Source organism: Carcharodon carcharias, chromosome 7, assembly GCF_017639515.1.
Source record: "Carcharodon carcharias isolate sCarCar2 chromosome 7, sCarCar2.pri, whole genome shotgun sequence".
Lineage (NCBI taxonomy): Eukaryota > Metazoa > Chordata > Chondrichthyes > Lamniformes > Lamnidae > Carcharodon > Carcharodon carcharias.
Genome location: NC_054473.1, coordinates 63,648,768 through 63,675,455, shown reverse-complemented (window position 1 = coordinate 63,675,455; position 26,688 = coordinate 63,648,768). Strand labels below are relative to the sequence as shown.

The following is a 26,688-nucleotide window of genomic DNA, read 5'->3' as shown; positions in this document are numbered from 1 at the left end:
ATCTGTTTGCCTCTTTCATTCTTTTCTCTCTCTCTTTCTTTCTCTCTCTCTCTCTCTCCATCCTCTACCCTACATCTTGCACATAGCACAGATAATTATTTAATACTTACTACACAGAATAATTAATCATTTAACTGATTGATGTAAACATAGAATATTCATTATTTGATTGTAGGTTGTAAATACAAAATAATTGGTTAACTTTTTCAAACCATATAAAAGGGCAGGATCTTCTGGTCGGCAAGTGAGGGCAGGGCCCGCTCGCCAACACATAAAATGACACGGGATGATGTTGGGTGGAACACCCGACGTCACCCCGTGTCATTTCCATTTTCAGGTCGGTGGGGGCGCAGCCGAGTTAGCTGCGCGCCTGCTGACTTGTCAACGGCCTATTGAGGCTATTAATAAACCAATTTAGGTAATTGACAGGCTTACCCATCCAACGTCAAGCTTGGCGGGTAGGCCGGGAGCCCTGGCAGGCTTATGAAAAAGCATGAAACCTTATCCACGGGCGGGATGAGGTTTCATGAGGGCTTTTAAATATTTATTAAAGGTTTGAGCAAAAGCGATGGACATGCCCCAACTCATGTGATACTGTCACATAAGGGGACATGTCAGGGAAATTTTTTAAATATTTGTCTTAAAAAGTTTTAATTCCGAGGCGATCTCCCTGGGGCAGCACTTAGCCTCAGGGAGATCAGTACGCTCTTTCATGTGCACACGTGAAAGAGCAGACTCTTGGCTGAGGGAATTCCCCCCCCTCCCCCCACACAGGAGTGCACAGCACTTCCTGGCGGATGTCATACTGGGCAGGTCTTAATTGGCCCGCTGGCTTAAAATGGCGGCGCACCCCCAATTGGGGGTGCCGATCGGAGGCATGCCTGCCCACGCCCGCTCCTGCACTCCCCCCCACCGGGGAGATAGTTTTTCCCATAGAATAGTTCATTAGTGGGCAGAGTATATCTGTGTAATCTGTTATTTTAAAGTTGCTGTAAGTACGGGATAACTCATTATCTGGGAATAGATGGTAACAAGAGTGTTAACTCAACTTCAGCTCAATGGTTCCTATTTCCAAAAGTAGGAGAATGACTTCATTTTTACAGTGGTTAAAATCATGCAAAGTAAAAAAGCGTGTGTGCTACCCTTTTCGAATTGCTTCCCACAAAATATATAGAACTCTCCCATGTTAAATTTATGTATTAGCTTCTGAGATTCACTGCCAAAATTCGCACATGAAAATTGCTAATTTGGCAAAGTACTACAAAGGTGTATATTCTGATGAAATCTTATCCTGGGAAACATTCAAAATCTTAAAGAGAGGAAGAGATGGGAGAAAGTAGGCAGGGGTAATTGAGGAGGGGATAAAAAGGATCAGTTATCAATTGATTGATGAATGTTCTGTTACTCTTATGATAATTGAGCACTTAATTGCCAATTAGCCCAATACTTCGTTGCTAACCTTGTTGTACTTGACCTAAAAACACTTGATTGTCCACACTGCGTGCCCAGCATGGAAAGTGTTCCCTTTCCTTCCCCTGATGAGCAGAATATTGACCAAAGAGGAATACCATGTAGAATAATGTTGCTTTGTGCAATGTACTATTTAGATCATTTGTTTGTTCACAAGTACAGTTGCTACTGAGGTTGCATTTGTAATTTTCATTTGGACTTGAGAATCTTGCAGTGTTTCTTTCTATCCTTTCCCTTGGGATTTAACTTTCTATCAAACTTGCTTTGTTTCTGAATTGCTTTTTATTAAACTGCATCCAGATTTACACATTGAAATGTTTTTCTTTCTTAACTCTCAGTGCCTGTAAGCAGTTTTGCAAATTTTCCAATAATGCCTTGATAAAATTGCACTTTGTTTTGAATGCAATAACAATACCTTATTTCAAGCTGATGGCTGTTCATTCATCAGTATAGTTTGGTCAAAATGTGTAGTAGAATAAATCAGTTGATGATATCAGATGATCAATGTGAACCACCTTGCTAACCAGTGGCAGTAATATTTCCTGTTGATGAATTAATTATTATACCAGAGCATTCATACCTCAAAGCACGGACTGTTAGAAACATAGAAACAGGAGAAAGTTATTCATCCCATTGAGCCTGCGGCTTTTGTCTTTAAAGGAGGTTGTTCCATTTTAATCGCAATTCACAACCCTTTCTCCATTTCTTCAATCCCCAAGTAATTATCATGTTCCTTTTTAAAAATCGTAGTTGGTTCTATAGCCATTTGTTGAAGAACATTCCACTTTCTCACAGCTCTTTGTGGGCAGGGTTTTTCAGAAATTTTGTATTCACTGGATTGGTTTATATTCTAAGATTATGGCTTGTTTTATATTTTGCCAATAGAGGAAAGAATCATTCCTGCTTCCCTTATGAATTCCTTTTCCTAAATACCCCATGCAGACCATCCTTTTAGATTTTTGGTTCTATGTGCTAGATATTCCACTCAGATTTTCAGTCATTGGTTACTCCTTTAAGTGAGCATCATGTCACCTAAGAACCAGAGTGTATATTTTTTGAACCAATTTCTTGGTAAATATAATAGAAAATCTAGGGAAATAAGAACACTTGCTACTATTTGCCAGATTATTGGAATATACCACACACTGGCCTGTAATTTTCCTCGTCTTTGACAGGTAGAGTGCACTCAAAAACTAACAAATCATTTCACATAGAATAGGCAAATGAGAGTCCTATATAAATTTTTTAAAAAGTCGAGTAGTTTATACATTTAGCTGTATTTGACAATATGTAAGAACAACTATTATGTTTTATCTGAGCTTTATTTCAACATAACTGGACCCCTAAAAATAGTTGCTCATTGTTTGGAAGCCAGAAAACTTTCACTGAATCAAACTAGCCCAGACTTTGTGCAAGCAATAAACTGTAGACCCACCAACCGGGCTCAGACGACTACAGATAATCCCCAATTGGGAGCTTCTCACTACATCAAAGATTTGTTGTCAGGCGATAAGTCTGCACCTTCTCACAGATGCAGACATGACTGTCAATCAAACCTACTGCCCTAAGATGTTTGTTGCTTTTATCTATATCAGTGGATTTCACGGAATTGTTTCAAACCCTGTGAAGGCTGTCAAAAGAAAATATATTAACAAACTAAAGTGCTTGTAATTCAACATATTAGTGATCTTTTCACAGTATTCAATCACAGACAATATTGGACCATTGGAACCAGCCTGGAACACATATAGTTTGGAAGTTTTGAAATAAAATGCTTAGACAATTAGGCAATTAACATAATAGCCATTTTATATGCAACAGGAATCATAACTCAGATAAGTATTAATTGATTTTCATCCCACCTTTTCAAAATATGTATCCCTGCACTTTGAGAATCAATGAATAGAGATCATTCTGTAACCAACAATACCAAAACAAATCGATAATTTAAAACAGATAAAGATGCCTCATTTTTGACACACAACTATGCTGTTGACGGGGAAAATAAATTAAGTTCCCCAGATCTCAGGTTTGACAAGCATTCTGTCTCATTGCTAGTGTGTCTCTTTGTTTATAGGATATATATATGTTGTGATGAGGCTTTTTAATCACTTTTTGCACTTGTGGCCAAGCTTCTAATGACTTATGTCCCTATGTCCAAAATCCCTTTTATTAATTTACACCCCTGACTGTATTCCAATCTGATGTTCATAGCTATAAAGTATTCTGCTTCGTGGTAGGTTATATTAAATTCCATTTGCTTTCTTTCCAGCTACTCTTTAATTTGTATTTTTTTAATAATTGGATGTCCTTTTCTTCACAGTCCGCTATTCCTCCTGGCATAGTATCATTTACAATTTTAATATACCTAGACTTTTCACGAAACCAGTTAACTTATTGAGTGAAATGTTGGCACCAACTCCAATCTTTAAGAAACACCACTTGCCCATCAATTTGAAAATGCCCCTTTTATCTAACTCTCTGACTTCTTCCTCCCAACTGCCACAGCTTTTTTCACTTCACAAGCTGTCCTTGAGTTTTACCTACCAGTCTTAAAATGTGTTTTGAAAATACATCTGTTTGACTGTGACAAAAGATTAAGTATATTTTCTGGAATATATCATGGTATTGGCTTCTATTTTTCTGTCATTGCATGATGAAATGCTGCTGTGCACTTCATCCACTTGTCACATCTCACCAGAGAAGTCTCCTGTCTTTTTCCCGTCTCTCAACCAATTACCATGTCACAAGGATAGCTCCAATTCTGTTTTTCTAATAATCTCTTTGATAGAACCTTATCATATTCCTTCTGGGGTCCAAATAGACAACATCCATAGACACTCCCCCATCCTCCAGACTAATGACTTCCTCGAACAATTCACCTGAATTAGTCAGGCATGACCTACCCTTCACAAATCCTTTCTTTATTTTTTTGTGGGACCTGGGCATCGCTGGCAAGGTCCATATTTGTTGCCCATCCCTAACTGCCCTTGAACTGGGTGGTTTACTAGGCCATTTCAGAGGCCAGTTAAGAGTCAACCACATACTGTGGTTTTTGGAGTCACATGGAGGCCAGTCTAGGTAAGGATGGCACATTTCCTTCCCTAAAGGACATTTGTGAACCAAATGGGTTTTGTTTTATAACAATTGATGATGGTTAACATAGTCACCATTACTGAGATTAGCTTTATATTCCACATTTATTCATTAAACTTGAATTCCATCATGTTGAATCCCTGATCAGCTTGTCCAAGTTTTCAGTCACTTTGTTTCTGGTGATATATTCTAGTTACCTGCAAAATTGATGTTAGTCCGATGAGTCTGTAGTTGCCTGAAAGTTTCTCCCTCTCTCCCTTCTTAAATAAGGGAGTGACATGTGAGATTTTCCAATCCAAATCACCAATGATAAGTGAGAGTGTTTATTTTAGTTTAATAATCCAAACTACTTTGAAGAATGTCACTGCTAAAAATGCTCCATTTGTTTAGATGGACTTGAATTCCAAACATTACTCTAATGTTGACAGTTCAGTATAGGTGATGTAGTAACACCAGGTCAGGGTCAAAAGACCAGCAGGCAATAATCTGTTTCTTACCTGTACTTCAAAATCATGTCTGGTAGTAAATTATGTGATCTAATTTATTTAGGAGGGGTCAAGCACTGATAACTCCAGAAATGCTTAGTGTTGAATGAAATTGAACAATCATCTGTTTCTGCAAAGTGAGAAACTTGTGATACCTCCTTCACTTTAGATTCAATAAATCGTTGCTTCACCTGGAAGGAGTGTTTGGGGCCTTGAATGGCATGGGAAGATGCTTTTTTATCTCCTCTCTTCTCACCATCCAAACAAGCAATCCTTCCAGCTGAAGCAGCCATTTACATGTACTTCTTTCAATTTAGTCCACTGCCTTCATTGCTCACAATGCGATCTCTTCTACATTGGTGAGACCAAACACAAATTGGGTGATATCTTTGCAGAACACATCTGTTCAGCATGACCTTGAGTTTCCAAAGGCCTGCTATTTTAATTCTCCACCTTATCCTCATGCTGACACCTCAGCCTACTGCAATGTTCCAATGAAGCTCAGTGCAACCTTGAGGAACAGCACTTCATCTTTTGATTAGGTACTTTACAGCCTTCTGGACTCAATATTAAGTCAACAATTTCAGACCATGATCTCTGCTCTCCCATTTTATTTCCTTTGCCTTACATGTTTCAGTCTTAATTTTGTTTTGCTCTTGTTTTTGCTTTCAGAAGACAGCTGTCTATTATTTTACTATTCCTCTCTCCTCTGGAGCTATCTTTTGTTTTGTCACTTGTCCTATTACTACTTGCTTTGGTTCCCCCGACCCGTATTTTTGTCATTTAATGTCTGTAGTCTTCCGTCCTATCACAGACAATCCCTTTTGTTCTTTTTCCACCCTCCCCCATTTCACTTTCATAAAAGCTATTACATTTTTAACTGCTCCCAGTTCAATTGAAAGGTCACAACCTGAAATGTTAACACTGTTCCTCTCTCCACAAATGCTGCCAGACCTGCTAAGTATTTCCAACATTTTCTGTTTTTACTTCAGATTTCCCGCTTCTGCAGTATTTTGCTTTTAGAGGGCATCTTGTACCCTTAGTGCATGATTGGACCAACAGTATTTCCTTGGCCACTAAGATTTAAGAATTGGGAAATAAAAAGAAATAACAGAAGAGGAAATAATGTGAATTAGTGTCAAATCAGGTACAGAAGAAGTAAAAAGAGGAAAATAACTATTTGATGAAGAGCAGAAAAGAGAGACTGAAGGGAAAAGAAAAAAATAACTAATTAAAATTTGAAATTTTTACAATTGCATCAGAAGAATTTACTACATGCAGTAATGAGATTGAACAGTTTAAATTGTTCCCTTTCTGTACCAGAGAGTTAAGATTACCTGTACATTGATAATTACATGTCATTGAGAAAAGGGTACTTACACTTAAAATCACCAGCTTTAACTTTCAGTGGTGCACTTAATTGACAATTAATATTTAAATCCAGCAAGCTTTTGAAAAGAATTTGGGAAGCTCAGGTCCCGTTGCCAATGGTGCGAAGCAATATGAAGAGCACTGAAAATTGACCAACAGGTCACAGCGTATCTTTTAATCCCCTGAACGTGCTATTGATTTGCAGATCAATAATAGAATGTATTGTTACCATGTCGTTGTTTTTCCATACATACCCAGACCATTGTTGCAATAAGCCATCCATGACATTAGGATGTACACGCAATGCACATCATTGCCACTAACTTATATTTATTGCCATATGGTGCAACCATACACAATTTGCTGCATGTTCAAATGCAGCAAGACTCGGACAATATCCAGGCTTGGGATGATAAATGGCAAGTGACATTCAAGTCACACAAGTGCCAGGCAATGACCAACTCCAACAAGAGAGAATCTTACCATCTCCCCTTGACATTCAATGGCATTACCATTGCTGAATCCACCGCTATCAACATCCAGAAGCTTAACTGGACCAGTCATATAAACACTGTGGCTACAAGAGCAGGTCAGACGCTAGGAATCATGCAATGAGTAACTCACCTCCTGAGTCCCTAAAGCCTGTCCACCGTCTACAAGGCACAGTTCAGGAGTATGATGGAATATTCACCACTTGCCTGGGTGAGTGCAGCTCCAATAACATTCAAGAAGCTTGACACTGTCCAGGACAAGGCAGCATGCTTGATTGGCACCCCATCCACAAACATTCACTCCCTCTGCCACTGACACACAGTGGCAGCAGTGTGTACCATCTACAAGTGCATTGCAGGAACTCATCAAGGCTCCTTAGCCAGCACCTTCCAAACACACGACTGCTGCCATTTAGAAGGACAAGGGCAGCAGACACACCATCACCTGCAAATTTTTCTCCGAGCCTCTCACCATTTTGACTTTGGAATATATCAACGTTCCTTCACTGTCACTGGGTCAAAATCCTGGAACTCCCTTCCTAACAGCACTGTTGGTGTACCTACACCGCAGGAAATGCAGTGGTTCAAGAAGGCAGCTCACCACCATCTTCTCAAGGGTAATCAGGGACGGACAATAAGTGCTGACTTAGCCAGCAATGCCCACATCCCATGAATGAGTAAAAATAAACTGTGAACTTGCATTCTTTAAAAAAAACAATTAGGGGTAGGAAAAATTGATAAGTTCTTAATTTGTCTTAAATTTGTCCAAGGATTAAGCAAACTTATAAAAAATGAGAATAATTTTCTAATATATTGCAATTTCAGTTATTCAGTTAATTGTTTTTGTTTTATTTAGTTCCAGAAAAGAATCCAAAAAACGTAAAAGGAGAAGGAACAAATATTGACAATATGAAAATTTCATGGGAGGTAAGAAACTCAGAAACTTTTAATGTCTATGTGGAATTTACTAATGATCTTGAAAATCTCCAGCACTCTCTTCAAATACAGATTTGCCTATTATAGAATTATAGAATGGTTACAGCACAGAAGACCATTCAGCCCATTACATCTGTGCCAGCCCTCTGCAAGAACCTTAGTCCCACTCCCCTGCGGCAGTGCACAATATTGAAATTTCTTTACAAGCTCTGTATAATATGGTGATGTTTCATGTATTTCCAGTTGGACCAATGCAGCAACAATAAGGCAAAACAGTAGTCATTTACATAATTATTGGTAGCTTATATTACCATAGAGTCATAGGTGTTTCATTTTGTGTTGGAAGTTAACTGGAACATTACTCCTTATATCCAAGAATGCAGATGTGTACTTTAAAGGTAATTTTTTGGACACAATGCTTCCAGTCAACCAAAATTTTATTTGTTGAACAAATGACAGGAAAATAGGGAGGAATACAAATCAGCCATACCCTTCACCCAATTCTCGACTCCATGTTCAGGCTAAGCAGGGCTGTGCAATGGGACTAAAACCTCACAAAATTTGTGCTAGTGAAGATAGTTGAATACCGAAGGAAATGGCATGTACATGAAAGATGCACCATAAAAAATCAAAGGTGATGAAAATTCACAATGTAAGGTTAGTAATTATAATAAAAGTATGGTATATATTAGCAAAAAACATTTAAATTTTGTAATTTTTTTTTTCATAAGTTCCACACTGTCATTGGCCAGGTCATAATTGAGAGAGTAGGGAGCAGCCTGCTTGTAGGTCTTTGCCAAAACCTTTTTTAAGTACTCACAAAGGAGACATGTGAGAATGGTGTTAGCTGACTATTTCTCTGCCTTTAGTGAATCGCATTGCTTCCATTCAGTAAATCCTCCAAGTTGAGCCAGAAGAGATTTGAAACTCATTGGTGAAATTTGCAGACAAACAGCTTTGGCTGTCTCTATAACAGAAGACTGGCACATCAATCCTCTGCATCATTACACAGCCTGAAAAAGGTATCTTAATCATAAGAGGACTGAGTGATACATTACCACCTAATCCACTGATCCCTAAAATCTACTTCAAACACTCTCCAGACCACTAGAGGTTGCATCGTTCTCAATGGTGGGGGAGGCCAGCACATCAGTGCAAAAGATAAGACTGAAGCATTTGCTACAATCTTCAACCAGAAGTGATGAGTGGTGACCCATTTGCCCTCCTCCAGAGGTCCCCAGCATCACAGATACCAGTCTTCAGCCAATTTGATTCATTCCACATGATATCAAGCAACGGCTGAAAGCACTGGATAGTGCAAAGGCTATGGGCCGTGACAATATTCCAGCAATAGTACTGAAGACTTGTGCTCCAGAACTTGTCTTGCCTCTAACTCAAGCTGTTCCAGTACAGCTACAACACTGGCACCTACCCGGCAATGTGGAAAATTGCCCAGGTATGTCCTGTGTACAAAAAGCAGGACAAATCCAAACGCTTCGCCAGTCTACTCTTGATCATCGGTAAAGTAATGGAAGGGATCATCAACAGTGCTATCAAGTGGCACTTGCTTAGCAATAACCTGCTCACTGATGCTCAGTTTGGGTTCTGCCAGGACCACTTGGTTTCTGACCTCATAATAGCCTTGGCTCAAACATGGACAAATGATCTGAACTCCAGAGGTGAAGTGAAAGTGACTGCCCTTGACATCAAGGCAGCATTTGACCAAGTGTGGCATCAAGGAGCCTTAGCAAAAAAGGAGTCAATGAGAATCAGGGAAAACTCTCCACTGGTTGGAGCCATACCTAGCACAAAGGAAGATGGCTGTGGTTGTTGGAGGTCAATCATCTCAGTTCCAGGACATCACTGCAGGAGTTCCTCAGGGTAATGTCCTCAGCCCAATCTTCTTCAGCCAACTATCAATGTCCTTCCTTCCATCACAAGGTCAAAAGTGGGGATGTTCATTGATGATTGCACAACATTCAGCACCATTCACGACTCCTCAGATGCTGAAGCAGTCCATTTCCAAATGCTGCAAGAGCCTGGACAATATCCAGGTTTGGGCTGACAAGTGGCAAGTAGCATTCACACCACACAAGTGCCAGGCAATGATCCTCTTCAATAAGACAGAATCTAACCATCGCCCCTTGACATTCAATGGCATTACCATTGCTGAATCTCCCACTATTAACCATCTGAAAGTTCCCCTCGAAGTCACTCGCCATCCTGACATGGAAATATTGACCAAAGACTGAACTGGATTAATTATATAAAACCTGTGGCAACAAGAGCAAGTCAGAGGTTAGGAATCCGGTGATGGATAACTCACTACCTGACCCCTCAAAAGCTTGTCCACCATCTACAAGACACAAGACAGGAGTATGATGGAATACTCTCTACTTGCCTGGTTAAGTGCAGCTCCGACAACATTCAAGACGATTGACACCATCTAGGACAAATCACCCTGTTTGATTGGCACCCCATCCACAAATATTCACTCCCTCCACTACTGATGCACAGTGGCAGTGGTGTGTACTATCTACAAGATGCACTGCAGGAACTTACCAAGTGTCCTTAGATAGCACCTTCCAAACCCAAGACCATCTAGAAGGACAAGGGTAGCAGACACATGGGAACACCACCACCTGGAAGTTCCCCCCTAAGTCACTCACCATCCTGACATGGAAATATATCACTGTTCCTTCACTGTCACTGGGTCAAAGTCCTGGAACTTCCTTCCTAACAGCACAGTGGGTGCACCTACACCACAGGGACTGCAAGGGTTTAAGAAGGCAGCTCACTACCACCTTCTTAAGGGCAACTATGGGATAAGCAACAAATGCTGGCCCAGCCAGCGACACCCACATCCCATGAATGAATTTTTTAAAAAGAGTCCCTTTTTAGTTGAAATCCAATTTCAGTCTCACATTGCTGGCAAGTACAATAAAGTGACACCAGTAGTTTCACATAATTTTCTCATACTGATTTATTGAGATGCTTGGCCTTTCTCCTCAGTCCTCAAATACAAGTTACATATCTCCCGCTTTGCTAAAGCGGTCTCCAAAAATGACTTGCTTTCTATTTCAGCTCTTAACTGCTTTTAATTCTTAATTAAGAGAGTGGAAGGCACCCTGTTTGTAGATCTTTGCTGAAATCTTCTTATAAATATCCAGCTCCTATCCTCTCAATGGGCCTTTATGAACTGAAGGGTGCGGTGGCCAAAATTGTTTGGGGTGCAAGGCAAATGCTATTAGATGCCCCATTATATCAATACAGGGCCTTTTATATTCGTATATATGCTAGGATTGCCCCTTAAAGCAAACTATTCACTTCAAATAAGTGTTCTTGAATTTTGAACTTGAATTCATGACAGTATTTTGGCACTGTCTCAAATAGTTTATATTTTCTTCACTGTCACTGGATCAAAATCCTGGAACTCCCATACCAACAACACTCTGGGTATTCCTACAACACATGCCACAGTTCAAGAAGACAGTACACTGCCACCTTCTCGAGGGCAGCTAGGGGTGGGCAACGTTAGCCCAGCCAGCGACATCTACATCCCATAAACAAATTAAAAAAAGAGAATTGTAACATTTCCAGTGCAATGCAGCAGGGCATTTGGCAGAAGTTCACTTTTTCATTCTATGCATTTTAGTAAGACTTTCTATTCTTCAACATGGAGGATGTCACTTCTGGGGAATTTTTTTCATGTATTGAGAAACCAAGCAGCAATGCAAATGCTCATATTGTAGAAAACCACTGCACTTGAAAACAGTGAAGAAAACAGTTAAATTAGAAAATAGAGAATAAGTGATGATAAGTTTATGTTTAAGTTATAGGAGGGGAAAATTGACTGATCAGGAAGGAATGTAGACAGTGATGATGTAATTAGAATTTATTTCAACACAGTGAAAATGCAGGCAAGATTGAACGAGGTATTAAAATCTTGTCAACCTTTGGCTTCAGACACAGAGAGAGAGAGAGGGAGAAAGAGGCTGCGTGGATTTTGTTATATCCATGCTGCCCATGTCTGCATGGTTTGCACACTGAAGCCTTGAGCTAAGCTGTCAAAGGAGAGCCCTTGTCGACCAAGAGCCACCCTCTGGTTTGTGGTGGTGCCTCAAATGTAGATGACACAGTAGACTGCTACAGCATGAAGGCATCATAAATGCTGCCAGAATACGCTGTGTATGGTCACATACCAGCTGGATATTCAGGGAATGGAATCCTTTTCAGTCATGGTGCATCTGGGAGTTGACAATGTGGTTCCTGTAAAACAACATGCATACAGTCAGTGGCACACTGCACCATGAGAGATGCTGCAAACCTCACAAAATTATATATTCGTTCCACTTGCTTCTCTCTGGCAGGTAAGAATGAAATATATTGGGGTTTTTTTGGCGTTCAGAGTCTCAGTGGCCTCCCTTAAGCAATAGTGGACAGAAAACTGGGAGATATTGCAAACATTGCCTGCTCCAGCCTAGAAGGAATCAGACACACTAAAGTTCATAGCCATGGTCACCATACCCACTGGCAATGCTGCCTTCGTCTGTTCTGGGGCTGCAATTATGGCTGCAGTCGATGGCACATTTCATTGAGAATGTTGTTAGTGAAGCAGAAGCTCTAATACACTGTTCCCCACTGAGAATCAGGTAGGAGAATTGCTCTTTGAGCATCCTGGACTGTATGGCCTCCTGCTGAAAGCCTTTTCCTCCTCCTTTCTGCTTGCTCCTCCTACAAAGTGTCCAGCTCTGTGCCACCTCTGCTAATTCTGCCTGCAGTCCAAAGGGGATGCAAACTATTGTACCTATGTCTGTGAGCAAGAGCTTTTTACAGAATCCTGTTGCATGTGCCATATCATGCTGATAATAGTTAAGCAACTTCAAACAACTCTGGAAACCATAAACACTTGTAAGGTCCTAGTAAAAGCCAGTAGAAAACAATCAGCAACTAATGTTTAAGAAGTTGATGATCCCTTTATGTAACGCTGCTGGAGCGTCCTTCCTATTATTGAACGTATGTTCAGCCGTGCAAAATTAAGAAACATCACAAACTGCATTGTTGAGCTTCAAAATGGCAGCACCGGCATAAAATTGGCATTACACATTGACAGATGTCACAAAATACCTGCTCTTCCTATTTCCAGTGGACACTAACGCCCTCACCTAAAGAACTCCTGGCATGGCTCAACACCAGAAGAGCGCGTGCATGCCCTGGTCATTATTTTGGAGATAAAAGTAGCACTCATAGCAGCTAGGGGAAAACTGTGCTGTCGAGCAAAATTTCGATGTCACGGTGTTCAATTAAACCAAGTTAAAATTTAAAAGAAGGAAAGCTTTTAAAGGGGCACTGTGGTAACTGAGCTGCCATTTAATTCTACTCATTTTAAAGGTAGATATCATCTTAGGCAGTCCCCCAGGAGTGAGAGTGACTTGCTTCCACTTAAGTTTGATAGCAGTGCACTGAAATCCTATACTCATTTCTCGTTCATATGCTTTATGCTTCATAAACTATTACATCCTTTGTTAATTTGCTTCCATTTTCAGATCCTCACAAGCAACACAATTATTGAAGCACAATCTCAACCAGAGAACATTCAGTTCCCATGGTACCTTTCAGTAAAGTTTTTGGGGTCAATTTATAAACTAAAATTATCACAGCACTGCATGTTGAGAGTCCTTTCACACATCGGCACCACTTAGTTATCTCCTCACAGTTCCAGAGTATTAGTGAGGGACTTCTCAAAGTGCTCTCAACCTTGAGATAAGTACCTTTGAATGTTTCCAGAAAATAAATTGAAAACTGCTGATCAGTTGCTGCATGTCAATAAACCCTTTGTTTGGAATTCTGCCTGTAATCATATCATATTGCACTGAACTTAGTGTTTATATGAATGTGGGATGTTGCTTATATTACCTTTCATTTACTAGACATAACTGCCTCACTTTTCAAAACATGATCCTCATGAAAACCTGTTGTTACCATGTAGCTTTTGTTATCTATTGGCATAGTTATAAGTTATATTTGCTTCAGCTAACCACTGACACCTCTATTTCATTTGTCACATTGGCACAGAAATGTAGGTCTTTTCCTCATGATATTGGTCTTTTGACTTGAAGGTTGAGTTGGTAGGCATTCATAATTGTTAACATTTTCAAGATAAGAAAGAAAAGTTGTGGGCCACAAACTTAGTCTCCTTAATGCCCGCATATTTGATACCAAAATGTCATCCATGTTATAAATCAAATGGACTTGAAATGTTAACTCTGTTTCTCTCTCCCCAGATGCTGCCAGAGGCTGCTGAGCTTTTCCAGCATTTTCTGTTTTCATTTCAGATTTCCAGCATCCACAGTATTTGCTTTCATTTTAGTGACATCCGTGTTACGTGTGCACACCACACTGGACATCATTTTGGTGAGGGCGTTAGTGCAGGCTTTAGGATTGTATGCAGGAATTATGCAGAGCAGACAGATAATGCCAGTTAGTGCACTAACTGATTTAACACCACTACGCCATTTTCAACATCAACACTCCAGTTATTGCCTTCTTTTAACATGCATTCAGTAGCAGGAAGAATGTCCTCTGTTTAAAGAGAAAATAACCTACATTTTGTTAATTGCTGATTGATTCCTACTAAGATACAGGTGCAGAAAGGTTTTTGCTACAATTTTAAAGTTGGTGCAGTTTAAGGCAGTGGTCATGGCCTTGGTTCTGACTTCAAGGGTCCTGTTCAAACCACCTGTGCCCAGTCACGAGTGCTGTAGCTGCTTTTTCCCCTATGGCCTGTAGCATGACAGGGAGAATGCGCAGAGGCAGCAAAATAGAGGACAAGCTGCTCCCAGGGGTAAGAGGAGGAGGAGAGAAGGGCTCTCAGCAGGAAGCACTCATCCACCTAGGGTCTTCAGGGAACATCCCTCTTACCTTAACCTCAGTGAGGAAGATTATGTGCAAAGTTTACATTTTACAAAGGCAGTGCCTGCTGAAATCTGCTACCTCTTGTAGATGAAGCTGCAGTCTCAGTGCAGGACAAGAATGGGGCTTGTTAGGGGAAAATTAAAAATGCTAAATGAGAACACTGTAAGAATTTACTGAAAAACACTTAAAATCTCCAAACAGCAATGGATGCTAAACCTATTGACAGCTGAGGGTAAGCAGATGGATATTGCCCACAAAGAAGCTTTGAGTTTTGTGTGATTTACACAGTTTCAAGAGTTGAGCTAATGTCCAGGCACAGGCAGAACCATTCAAGTGGTGCAATGGGGCGTTGAAGCCTGGAGAGCTGGACTGGAGATAAAACATAACATGAAGTTAGTTTAAGTATACTCCTCTCTCAGATAGGGAAGGGGCAGATGATTTAGCTTAGATATGGGAGGACATACAAAGACAAGAGAGGGCTTTGATGAAACACAAGCAGTTATGAGTTATGAGAATCAAGGTCTTTGCATTCATATTTTAATTTTGATTGGATAATATAATTATGCATACACCCTTTAGAATAATTGGTTAGCGGAATCACATGTTTATGAACTCAATAGGATAGTTTTAACATGGTACCTGTGTGTCGGTTACCAATTGGATATATTCAAATATACTCAAGTGTATTGTGATAAGAAAAAGTACAAAAGCAGTGAAATGTAATCAATCAGGGAGCTGCTGGGGGTTAGGAGATGCAGCTGTGCCTAAGCTCACTGACCAGATGCTGTTGTAATGGGAAGTTGAGACATCGGCCATCAGGCACTGCATCATGATGGGATCCATAAGTGTCCCCATGAAGTTGCCCACCACCTCCATGCTGGAAAGTATGAGCAGCAAGGTCTGTGCAAAACCCTAGGCAAAGTTGGCGATGGACTCCTCCATGTGCCTTGACAGTGACAGCAGGCTTTCTGGCATTCTTGACAAGGCACCAAGTATTTCAGTGTGCATGCCCATCAGCCATTTTCTGTAGGCTGCACCATCAAAGTCGTCATCTGAATCTTCATCCGAAGAACTCATGTCTGACCTTGCCTTTCAGGGCCCTGGCATCTGTGCAACCCTTTACCCCTGTCTGGGGCCCAGGCCTTTTGTGCTCTGTATATCACCACATACAGACCCTCTCTCATTGCTGCCCTCTAAAGTACATACGGTGCCAGTACCTGACCAAGTGGCTGCATGTGCGAGACCAAGTGATGGCATTTAATCATGATCAGCCTCTTATTCCTTTTCCACTTTGTGTTCTCGCAACACCGTTTAGCCAAGAGGAAATAATTTGGTATCTGAAAGAGGAAAGGCACAAGAGTATGCTTGCAGGGAGGGAAGGTAGAGAAAGGAAGAGCTGCATTGTTTACACCACCTGCGGCTTGTACTTCTGGAGCTGCTGGGTCTTCCTTCTCAGGGATGATTGGGGCTCCCTTGCATATGCTTGAATAAAACTGTCAAAAGAAGCCTGAGTCTCTGTGGTCGCTGTGTGATCGGGAATTGTAGTTTCACCTCTTCAACTGGCCTATGTGGTAGTTGCTGGATAGGAGGAAATACCCTCTTCAGGGCTGCTAGTGGCTGTAAATTTTTTCATGTTGGAATACACCCAGGCTGGAGCTGATAAGACCTCTAACATTTCCCAGTTTACCGTCTACTGCTGCATAAGGTGACTGACACTCTTTATGTCAGGAGGGGAGTATGCATTGTGTTTTCTTTGATCACAAAGAGAGTGAGATTCCCCATGATGCAGGGTATCATTGACTGCGTACACATATCTTTGCAGTGCTCACATACAAATAGAGAGATGTACCACCACTGCAAAAGGCCCCACTCACTGAATGTGCAGGTGGTGTGTAACCATGCCCAGCACATCATGCAGGTGAGTGTCTGGTAGTTTAGCAGTGGTTTATTCTGCTCTAATCCACAATTTCATCAGTATTTGAGCCACCATGTCAAACCAGTTATTGGGTGATGAGAGTTAGACACAGACTCCTGGCTCATGACTCTTTGAGAAGCATGCATATATTGAGAACCATGGTGCCACATAAAACATCATCGGTCAGACCGTTGGGACACTCGAGCAATGCTTCGATGCCCTGGACTGCTTGGAGGAGGCCTGCACTACTCGCTAAAGCATTATGTCACAATTTGCATGGTCTGCAGTTCCTAGTACAACATTGCTGTCATGAGGCCACTGTCCAATCCACCAGCTATATGGTGAACAGCTGAGGAGGAAGGGGGGAGGCAAGCACCACATCCCCTTTCCAGACAGGCTAGTGTGATAACCTTATCCAACTATGGTTCCAGTGACCACAACCCCTGCTCAGGCTTTGGATTGCACCACCTCTGCAATGGAGGCAGCAGTCTGGGCTGGCTGACAGGCAACAACATGGACATTGACAAAGTGGCATGAAGACAACATGAATGCTCCCCACCCCGCGAGAGAGAGCAGCAGTTCATGCTCCTTGGAGCCAGTGCCACTCCCCTGGGTGAAGCCTCAGATATTCTAGTAATCTGTATTGCTGGAATGCTTTGAGGCTGCATGGCATCAAGCTGAGGTTTTATGAGCCATTCTGAGGTTCTACAGCAGCACTCAGACATTGGGATTTAATCTCCTCAATGTAGAGAAAATCGCACTGTGGTCAGTGAATAGACAATACTGAATAGCAAGAAGTACAAGTAAATCACTGTGCCCCTTGAAAAGCTTGTACATCAGAAGAAACTGTGTGTTGGGGTAAGATAGATCAGGTAGAAACATACCATCATCTTTAAATAGTTCCAGCCCCACCGCTGGCCATGGTCTCAGCGATGGCCATTGCAAAGATGGCCAGATCCATGTTCTTCATGGGGGTTAGGTGATGCAGCTGTGCCTATCCTCACTGATCAGATGCTGCTGCCTGTGATTATGCACCAGCGTGTCCTGCAAGAGAGAGGGAAGTGTGTCACTGGGTATGGCGCAATGTGTTTGGATGATGTGGCTGTCATGTTTCAAAGGCTGGCAGTGTATGCATGTTCATGTGAGGCTAGGAGCAGTGTAAGAGTGAGGTGAAGCTATGGATGTAAAGTATGAATCATGATCGTGTGATGGAATCCGTGGTTTCAAATTTTTTACTTTTTTGAGACAGACCCTAACTGGAACTGAAACAGAAACTTCAGCTAACTGAAAGGAAAGCTGAACCTTCAGGTTTCTAGGAAAATGAAAACTTCACGTTTCTGGAGAAACTGAAACTGGTTGAAACAAGATAAAAAGACACTGAGCCATTCAAGCTCAGATCCCAGTGGTGCAGCACAGACAAGCTGAAGAAACCAGAGGCTGGATCCAGGGGGAGAATTTTCTCCCCGTTGGGATGGGTTGGACGGGAGCAGGCGCGTAGCTGATCGCCATCCGTGATCGGCTCCGCGCCACCATTTTACGTGGGCAGGCCAATTAAGGCCCACCCAGTGTGACGTCCATTTGGAAGCGTTCCCTGTGTGGGTGGGGGGAGTAGGCTGAATTGGGGACCGCGCTCATTCATGCGTGTGCGTGAAAGAGCGCAGAAATTTCCCTGAGGTTTGAAAATTATAATAAAGAAAAAAAAATTAAGACATGCCCCCTCATGTGACAATATCACATAAGTTGGGACATGTCAATGAATTTTATTAAAATTTTTTAATTAAACTTTAAAAACCTTCATGAAACCTCATCCCGCCCATGGATGAGGTTTCATGAAAAATGCGAAAGCCACCTGGGCTCTTCGCCTGTCCGCCAACCTTAAGGTTGGACGGGCAGCTCAGTTTATTGGTTTAATTAATATTTAAATGGCCTTAATAAGCTTTTGACAGTTCGGCGGGCGCGCAGCCAACTCAGGTGCACGCCCGCCAAACTCAATATCGGAATGACACGCGGTGACGTTGGGACACACACCTGACATCACTGCACATCATTTATATGTCAGCAAGTGGGCCCCACCCCTGCTCACTGACCCAAAAATTCTGGCCCTGGATGTGGGAATAGGCAAATAAACAGTTGCTACAGTTGTTCCTGTTATTTGAAGATAACATGGCTGGATCCACACCAACAAGACTGTCATGAGCAGAGTTAAGGAGCTTTTGCAGACATATGGCCTTTTGGTGAAGACTGTGCCTGTGGAACTCGGGTTGCGTGCTGCTGTCAGTTGGGGACCAGACTAAACCCTTGAGGAAAAGGAGCTGGAATTGTACCGGAGAAAGATTGGAGCTTCGAAGGATTTTGTGGCCGAAGTTAGTATCACATATGCCGAGTGGACTGCCTGGTAAATCCGTGACATCTATCATTGCATCACAATTTATTGGTTAAATTGGATGTAATTTGCCCGTTAATTTATGTTGATTTTGGTTTGATGGTTAAACTAAAAGTTATAAAAAAAAGTGAAATCTTATCCATTGGTTTTCTTATTGGGGACATTCAGCAAATTTGGTTCTTTTGGTTTATTGGTCTCCACGGGAATTATAACAATTGATAGAGATTGTTGGTAAGTGAGTTTAGGTGGCGTGACAAATCAAACAGTGTGTGAGGCTGATGAACTATTTGTCATTGAGGTTGCATTTAATGACATTGATCACTTGTGTGAGGTAATTAAACTTCTTGCTGCACTGTATCCATGCCCTCTGGACTACACAGTTGGCATTGACCATGACAGCTGTCTGCTCCCTCTGCCTACTCACTGTCATCCTGGGTGGGCCCCCTGACTCCCTGTGGATAGAGGCCCTCTCTCCCTACCTGTACACCTCATATGGCAAAGCCTCCAGCGCCGCATCAGAGAATCATAGAGTATGCTCTCCATCTTATAGAGCATGGTCACTCTTCTTCCTGCTCAGAATGTTGTCCCCAATTACTTACAGCACCTACTGTAGTCAGAATGCACCTCTCTTTAAGAGGTGCAGACAAGCATTAAGTCACCCAAACTTAGACCCCCTGCTAAGTTGTGCAACTATTCAACAGCATATTTAGCATTGGGCTGCAGGCCACTAGCATTTAAATTAGTGTGGGTTAATCCGGCATCACAATCCCTGTGCCTGTTTTTGTGCCTTATCAATCTTTTCCCCCATGCAGTTTGGAAGAGGTGAGTGTAAAGCTTTATCTTTATACCATAACCTTAATATTGATTTCAGGGTGCATTTACATTCCAGTGCAAAACTGTTCTCTTTCACAACCAGCAGAAACTTTGTTTAAACACAGGGCAACATGTTCCCGTCGGCAAGTGAGGGGGGAGGGCCCACTCGCTGATGCATAAAATGATGCACAGTGACATGGGGCGTGCGTCCCGACATCACTGCGCATCATTTAGATTGTCAGTTCGGCGGATGCGCAGCCAACTCGGCTGCGCAACCACCAAACTGTCAAAGGTCTATTAAGGCCTGTTAAAAACTAATTAAAACAATTAAATGAGCTGCCCGTCCAACCTTAAGGTTGGCGGGCAGACGAAGAATCCAGACGGCCTTTGCATATTTCGCATAATGGGGGGGGGGGATTCCCTGACTGGCTCCCTGTGCTCTTTTGCGCATGTGCACGAAAGAGCGCAGAGATCTCCCCGAGGCACTGAGGTGCCTCAGGGAGATTTGTTTCAGTGTTAAGCTTTTTAATGAAGGATTTTTAAACTTTTGAAACATGCCAGTGTCACGAGCTGGGACATATTAATGAATTTTTGGGAAAAAATTCACTGCTTTTTTAAACACTTTATGAAACTTCATCTTGCCCGCACAGGGAGCACTCAGCGCTTCTGGGTGAGCGTCACGATGGGCGGGTCTTAATTGGCTGCCCATGTAAAATGATGGCGCGGAGCCGATTGGGTTCGTGCCCGCCCCCGCAAAAACCTCCCTGACAGGGGGATATTTCTGGACTGGGAGTTCAAACTTCTGGCAGAGAGTAGGGTGAGACTATAACCAGGGTTCTTTCAATAAACACAGAATAATTAGTTTATTATAAAACAAACTTCAGTTTGCAACTTGTTTTAAAATGTTAGCATACAATTTGTAATCTGAAACTGTAATGATTTAGCCCCTTTTTTAAAAAAAGAATCCCCAATACACATACACATCCACACACAAGCACAAAACAAAGGACGAAACAAATAAAGTCTCTGCAGAGACTGGTGTAAGGCAATACTATAAAAAAGGATAAAGTTTGAAAAGGTCTTGACATTGTTGTTCTGATAAGTTCTGATTGCAGTGGATGTGGAAGTCTTTTCAGGTGGATCTTTGGTGAAACACTGTCTTTGATAACTCCCACTTGTCACAGTTTTGCAGGTTTTTTAAAAAATACAGGTGAGTTATACTAAGATGATAAATTTCTAACTGAAGGTTAATTCACTCAGGACTGTAGACAATACAGGAGGAACGGGAGAGAGAGAGACAGACAGACTTCCTTCACTGAGTGCTGTCAAGGCATAACACACATAGACTGAGTTCAAAACAAAATGTCCAGAGGGAACTTGCCCAAGCCAGGTGTTTTCAACTAATCAGCATGAGACTACAGCCTGGCAACATCAGTTTTTTCTTTAATTCAAACAAAGTAACTCTTCTCTTATCAGGTGTCCTGCTGGTCATCTAGATGAAACATGTGATTTCTTGAAAAAAAAAACAGCCTGCTCACAGACCAAAAATGAACTTGTAGCCTTAAAAAAAAACAACTCTGGAGGGAGAGTGTCCAAAATTCAATATCCTTCCAATTTTTCAGAAAGCATATTCTTCACAGTTAGTGAACAATTAACAGAATAAGACATGGAGTGCTGATAAAAAAGAGGCATGGCTTGACATCCCCTGATGATCCAGCACTATGAGGAAGCAGTTCGATGGAGGACCACTCTGCATTTCTGAAGAAGCCAGGATTAGGAGACATAGCCAGAAAAGCGCAGCTCCATCATGGCACAGAAAACTAGGAGCGGAGCAACAGTACAATGGTGATTGCCACTCCTTGGAAGGTTCAAGCCATTGTTCTCTATGTGTCAGCTAGTGAATCGTACTCTAACTCATTACAATACCCTTGTAGGCATACCAGAGCTGATGTTTGTGGGCTGAGCATACTTAAGTGGATGCTGCTGGAATGCTGGTCCATTAGGCTCATGATCTAGTTCCTAGTATACCCGTACAGAAAATGAAGAGGTATGAGGCTTTTTTATAAATTTAAATCCCATATTTTTGGGAGTTTTCCAGTTTTTACTTTAGCTTCACAAACAAGACGACAATCGAGAGGAGGAGCATCCAAAAATGTGGAGAATATCAGTGCAAATCAGTTTTTATTATGAACATTCTTAACTTGCAGAAAACAAGTAAAAGAGATGAGTGAAGTCAGAAGAATAAGGAGAGGCAATATGAATTAAATGGTGGATTTTTTTTATTATTCTGCACCCCATGGGTTGTAGGGATTGCTGGCAATTTGTTGCCCATCCCTAATTGCCCTTGACAAATGGTAGTGAGTTGCTACCTTGAACTGCTGCAGTTCATATGGTGTGGGTATGCCCACAGTGCTGTGAGATGAAGAGTTCTAGGATTTTAACACATTGACAGTGAAGGAATGGCGATATAGTTTCAAGTCAGGATGTGTGTGGCTTGGAGGCGAACTTGCAGATGGTGGTGTTCCCATGAGTCTGCTGCTTTTGTCATTCTGGTTGGTAGAGGTTGGAGGTTTGGAAGGTGCTGTTGAAGGAGCCTTGGTGAGCTGCTGCAATGTATCTTGCAGATGACACACACTGCTGCCACTGTGCATTGGTGATGGAGGGAGTATATGCTTAATTTGGAGGATGGAGTGCCAAAAAAGCAGGTTGCTTTGTCCTGGATGGTGTCAAGCTTCTAGAGTATTGTTGGAGCCGCAGTCATCCAGGCAAGTGGAGCGTATTCCATCACACTCCTGATTTGTGTCTTATAGATGGTGGACAGGCTTTGGGGAGTCAGGAGATGAGTTACTCACCTCTGAATTCTTAGCTCCTGTAGCCACAATATTTATGTGTCTGATCCAATTCAGTTTTTGTTTAGTGGTAAACCTCAGGATGTTGATAATGGGGGAATTCAACAATGGCAATGCAATTGAATGTCAAAGGGTAGATGTATAGATTCTGTCTTGTTGGAGATGATCATTGCCTGGCACTTGTGTGGCATGGATTTTACTTGCCACTTATCTGCTCAAGCTTGAGTATTATCCAGGTCCTGCTGCATATGAACATGGAGTGCTTCAGTATCTAAGGACTTGTGAATCGTACTGAACATTGAGCAATCGTCAGCAGACATTCCCACTTCTGACCTTATTGTGGAGGAAAGGAGGATGCAGCATCAGGGAGACCTGGGGTTTATGTGCACAAATTGTTGAAAGTGGTAGGCTAAGGTAATAAGGTGGTTTAAAAAGTTTTGTGATCCTTGACTTTATTGAAAGCAAGGAAGTTTTGCTAAATGGTCATATAACACTTTTTAGGCCTTAGCTTTTATTGTGTTTAGTTCTGGGCAACCCAATTGAGGAAGGTATTAAGACCCCCATGGGCAAACAGTAAGCTTAAAGAATTAAATGTACTGAATGACCCAGGGGATGTGGGTATTGCTGGCAATTTGTTGCCCATCCCTAATTGCCCTTAAGAAGATGGTGGTGAGTCGCCACCTTGAGCTGCTGCAATCTATTTGATGCATGTATGTCCACAGTGCCGTTAGGTAAGGAAAATAAAGAAATAGCCAATAAGATTCCACTTCTTGCAGCTTTTGCTTGAGCATGAAACAGAACAAATGCAAATTTACAGGAAAATACTTCAAGTAAAAAGGTAAATTTAATTTTAAATCGTAGATACAAAAAGATATATCTTGCACAAGCACCAGCATCACTCTCCACAGACATGTGGCACCGTGTGCAATTCCAAAGTTCTGTAACTTGGCCTCTGGAACATAGGATCTCTCACTTTCCCACACAATTGATTTGGCCCTCGAATTGCCTTCATCAGCAGGTGTACATCTCGGGTACCCGGACATGGTCGTCAATCAAATGGCACAGTCCTGCAGAACATCCTTTGCTAGGCTCATGACAGTCTTGATAGCACAGACTCTCCAGAGACTCCTTTATCCATTTATTAATAAACCCTGTTAAATGGTCTGATCGGTTCTGGCAAAAATGAAATAGCAGCAGTAAAATTGTCCAATACACAATTCCTGTTCTGACCTGGTCTTCCGTTTTTTATCCCATTTAACTGTATTACACACACACACACACACACACACACAGCACTTGGGAAATGTGCTTACACTGTTCTCCCATCTGCTGCAGCTCTCCTTTGTGTTCAGCCATATGGCATCTGTATCTTAACTCCCTTCCTGTTGGTACTGCTTCCAGGTCAAGCATTGCCAGGTCACATGGACCAGTATTACTTACTATCCAAATAAATTAGAATTGTTGCCTTTACAATTGATGCAAACTGTTAACAGTCAATTTAAAAATTCTTAAAAATAATTACAGATTTCTTAGACATTTTTTTAAAATTACAAATTTTCCCTACTGCACTGTTTCTGAGTCAAAATACGTCACAAAGGATGTTAGGAACTTGGAGAGGATACAGAAAGGATTTATTGGAATTGTACCAGAGATGAGGGACTTTGGTTATCTGGGGAGAATGAAGAAACTGGGGTTGTTCTCCTTAGATTAGGGAAGGTTAGGGATGATTCAGTTGAAGTGTTCAAAATTATGGATGGTCTTCATAGCGTAAATAACATGTCAGTAACTAGAGAACAGGGATTTAAAGTGATTGGCAAAAGACCAGAGATGCCATAAGGAAACTGAGATATGTTGAGATCTGAAATGTATTGCCTGAAACGATGGCGAAAATTTATTCAAATTTATTGGATAAATAGATGAAGGGAAAAAAAAAACAAGGTTATGGGGAAAGGTAGGGGACTAGGATTTATAGTATGGTACTGCCAAAGAACTGACTTAGGCATGATGGGCCAAATGGCCTTGTCATGTGTTGTATCATTCTATTATACTTAGTACAGTTAAGCCACATAAAAATCCATGGGGCAACATTATCCCCCCCACAGGGGGGATGTGCGGGAGTGGGTGCGGGCAGGCAGGTTCCTGATTGGCGTCCCCAGTTAGGGGAGCGCCACCATTTTGCGTGGGTGGGCCAATTAAGGCCAACCCAGCGTGACGTCCGCTCGGAAGCGCTCCCTGTGCGGGCGGGATGGATTCCTTGTGCGCAAAAGAGCGCACAGATCTTCCTGAGGCAAAGTGCTGCCTCAGGGAAATCGGCTCAAATGTGAAAAGCAGTTTAAAGAATGGAAAAAATTTTACTGACATGTCCCCTCTTGTGACACTGTGACATGAGTTGGGACATGTCCATTACTTTTATTTTAAAATATTCTGAAATTTTAAAATCCCTAATGAAACCTCATCCTGCCTGTGGATGAGGTTTCATGTTTTTTCAGAAGCCCGCCTGGGCTCCCGACCTGCCCGCCAACCTTAAGGTTCTATTAATTGGCTTAATCAGTTTTTCAAAAGCCTTAAGTGGCCGCCAAACTAAAAATCTAATTGACACAGGGTGACTTTGGGACGTACGCCAGACGTCACCCGCATCATTTATACGCCGGCGAGCGGGCCCCGCCCCCCCACTTGCCGACCGGAAGATGCAGCACATGATTATTTACTAGTTCACAGGTACCACTTTAAATGTTCCTCCTGTCTTGAAAGTTCATGCCCCCCTCTTTAGACTTACTGCTATACCAGACGTGCCCCGGCATGTTTTTTAAAAAACGATAGCGCAGCATGGATGTGCCCTCTCCTCCTCCCTGCAGCCTTAGCAGTGGCTACCTCTATTGGTGGCGGTGCCAATGCTGCCAAGCTGCCGGTCCTCAAATTGGGCTGACAGCTTTGGAAGACAGGCCACCCCTTAATTGGATGGCGGAGCTCTCACCAACCATTTTGTTGGCCACTGTGAGGAAAATCCCCTTCAGGGTCCCAGCATCCACCTGTGTGAACTCAGTGTCTGCCTTCAGTCTCAGCTGTGGGACTACCTACCTAGCCCCTATACAGAGCCTGGGAAAGGCTTGAGTTCTATATATATTATAGGCAACCCATAATAAAATGAAAAATGTATTTTGTATAATTGAGAAACAACTTAGTATCTCATGTCTGTACCTGCTCAATCAAACATCTTCGGATCCCTTTTTTTGCTTTTTCTGTTTACTTGCATTGATTTTTTTTCTCTGCATTGCTAGATATTGAAGCCATTTTTTCAGCTGTTGCCCAGAAAGTGTAAGACAATTTCTCATTCTATCTCCTAATTTATTGTTACAGGGCTTCTAAACAAAATTAACCAATAGAGAAAAGTAACTCTCCAAACTCTCTTGCAAGAAATGTTGGCAATACAACTGAGGTTTGAAGCAAATAATGCACTGAACTTGATTTATTGTTCACAATTTTCTGTGCATCCAAAGGGGTGTATATTTGCTTATTTTTTTCCAGTGGCTATTACATGTGCTCCAAATAGATTTAAGAGCTTTCAAAGTAACTTATTTCACGGCTCATTTAGGGCAGAAACACAGGTTACCTTTCCTCTCAATGAGAAGTACCTTCACTTTGCAATAGTGCATCTTCATAGCAGATCATCTAATTATATTTTATTTATTGTTCTCATAAGAATTTATGTTCTATTGTGTGAGGACTTCAATGAAATAATATGTGTTGTGAATCATATTTCTTGATAATTGGAACAGACAATGGTTTTGCTCAATTCTTCGGAGAAAATTGCATATTTTTTTCCTTATGGTTTGATACCCGCTGGTGAGACTATATCTTATGGTCTTCAGCTACTGTTTGTCTTGTTTTTTAATATAGCTTTTGCTCTCAGTTTTGTAGTTGCATTCACACGTACTATAGTATTTCATTCCCTATGGCCAGATGG

The 26,688-nt window shown here is 41.7% G+C and overlaps 1 protein-coding gene across 9 annotated transcripts in view; it reads left to right on the top strand.

The window, feature by feature from the left end:
* The window catches only part of chl1b (cell adhesion molecule L1-like b), a 727,052-nt gene that overhangs the window by 437,392 nt on the left and 262,972 nt on the right, over positions 1–26,688 (top strand). For all 9 annotated transcript variants that reach the window (XM_041191219.1, XM_041191221.1, XM_041191227.1 and 6 more), the window contains one exon: positions 7,770–7,840. In XM_041191219.1, the coding sequence (XP_041047153.1) occupies positions 7,770–7,840 (71 nt within the window). The remainder of the gene's footprint in view (positions 1–7,769; positions 7,841–26,688) is intronic.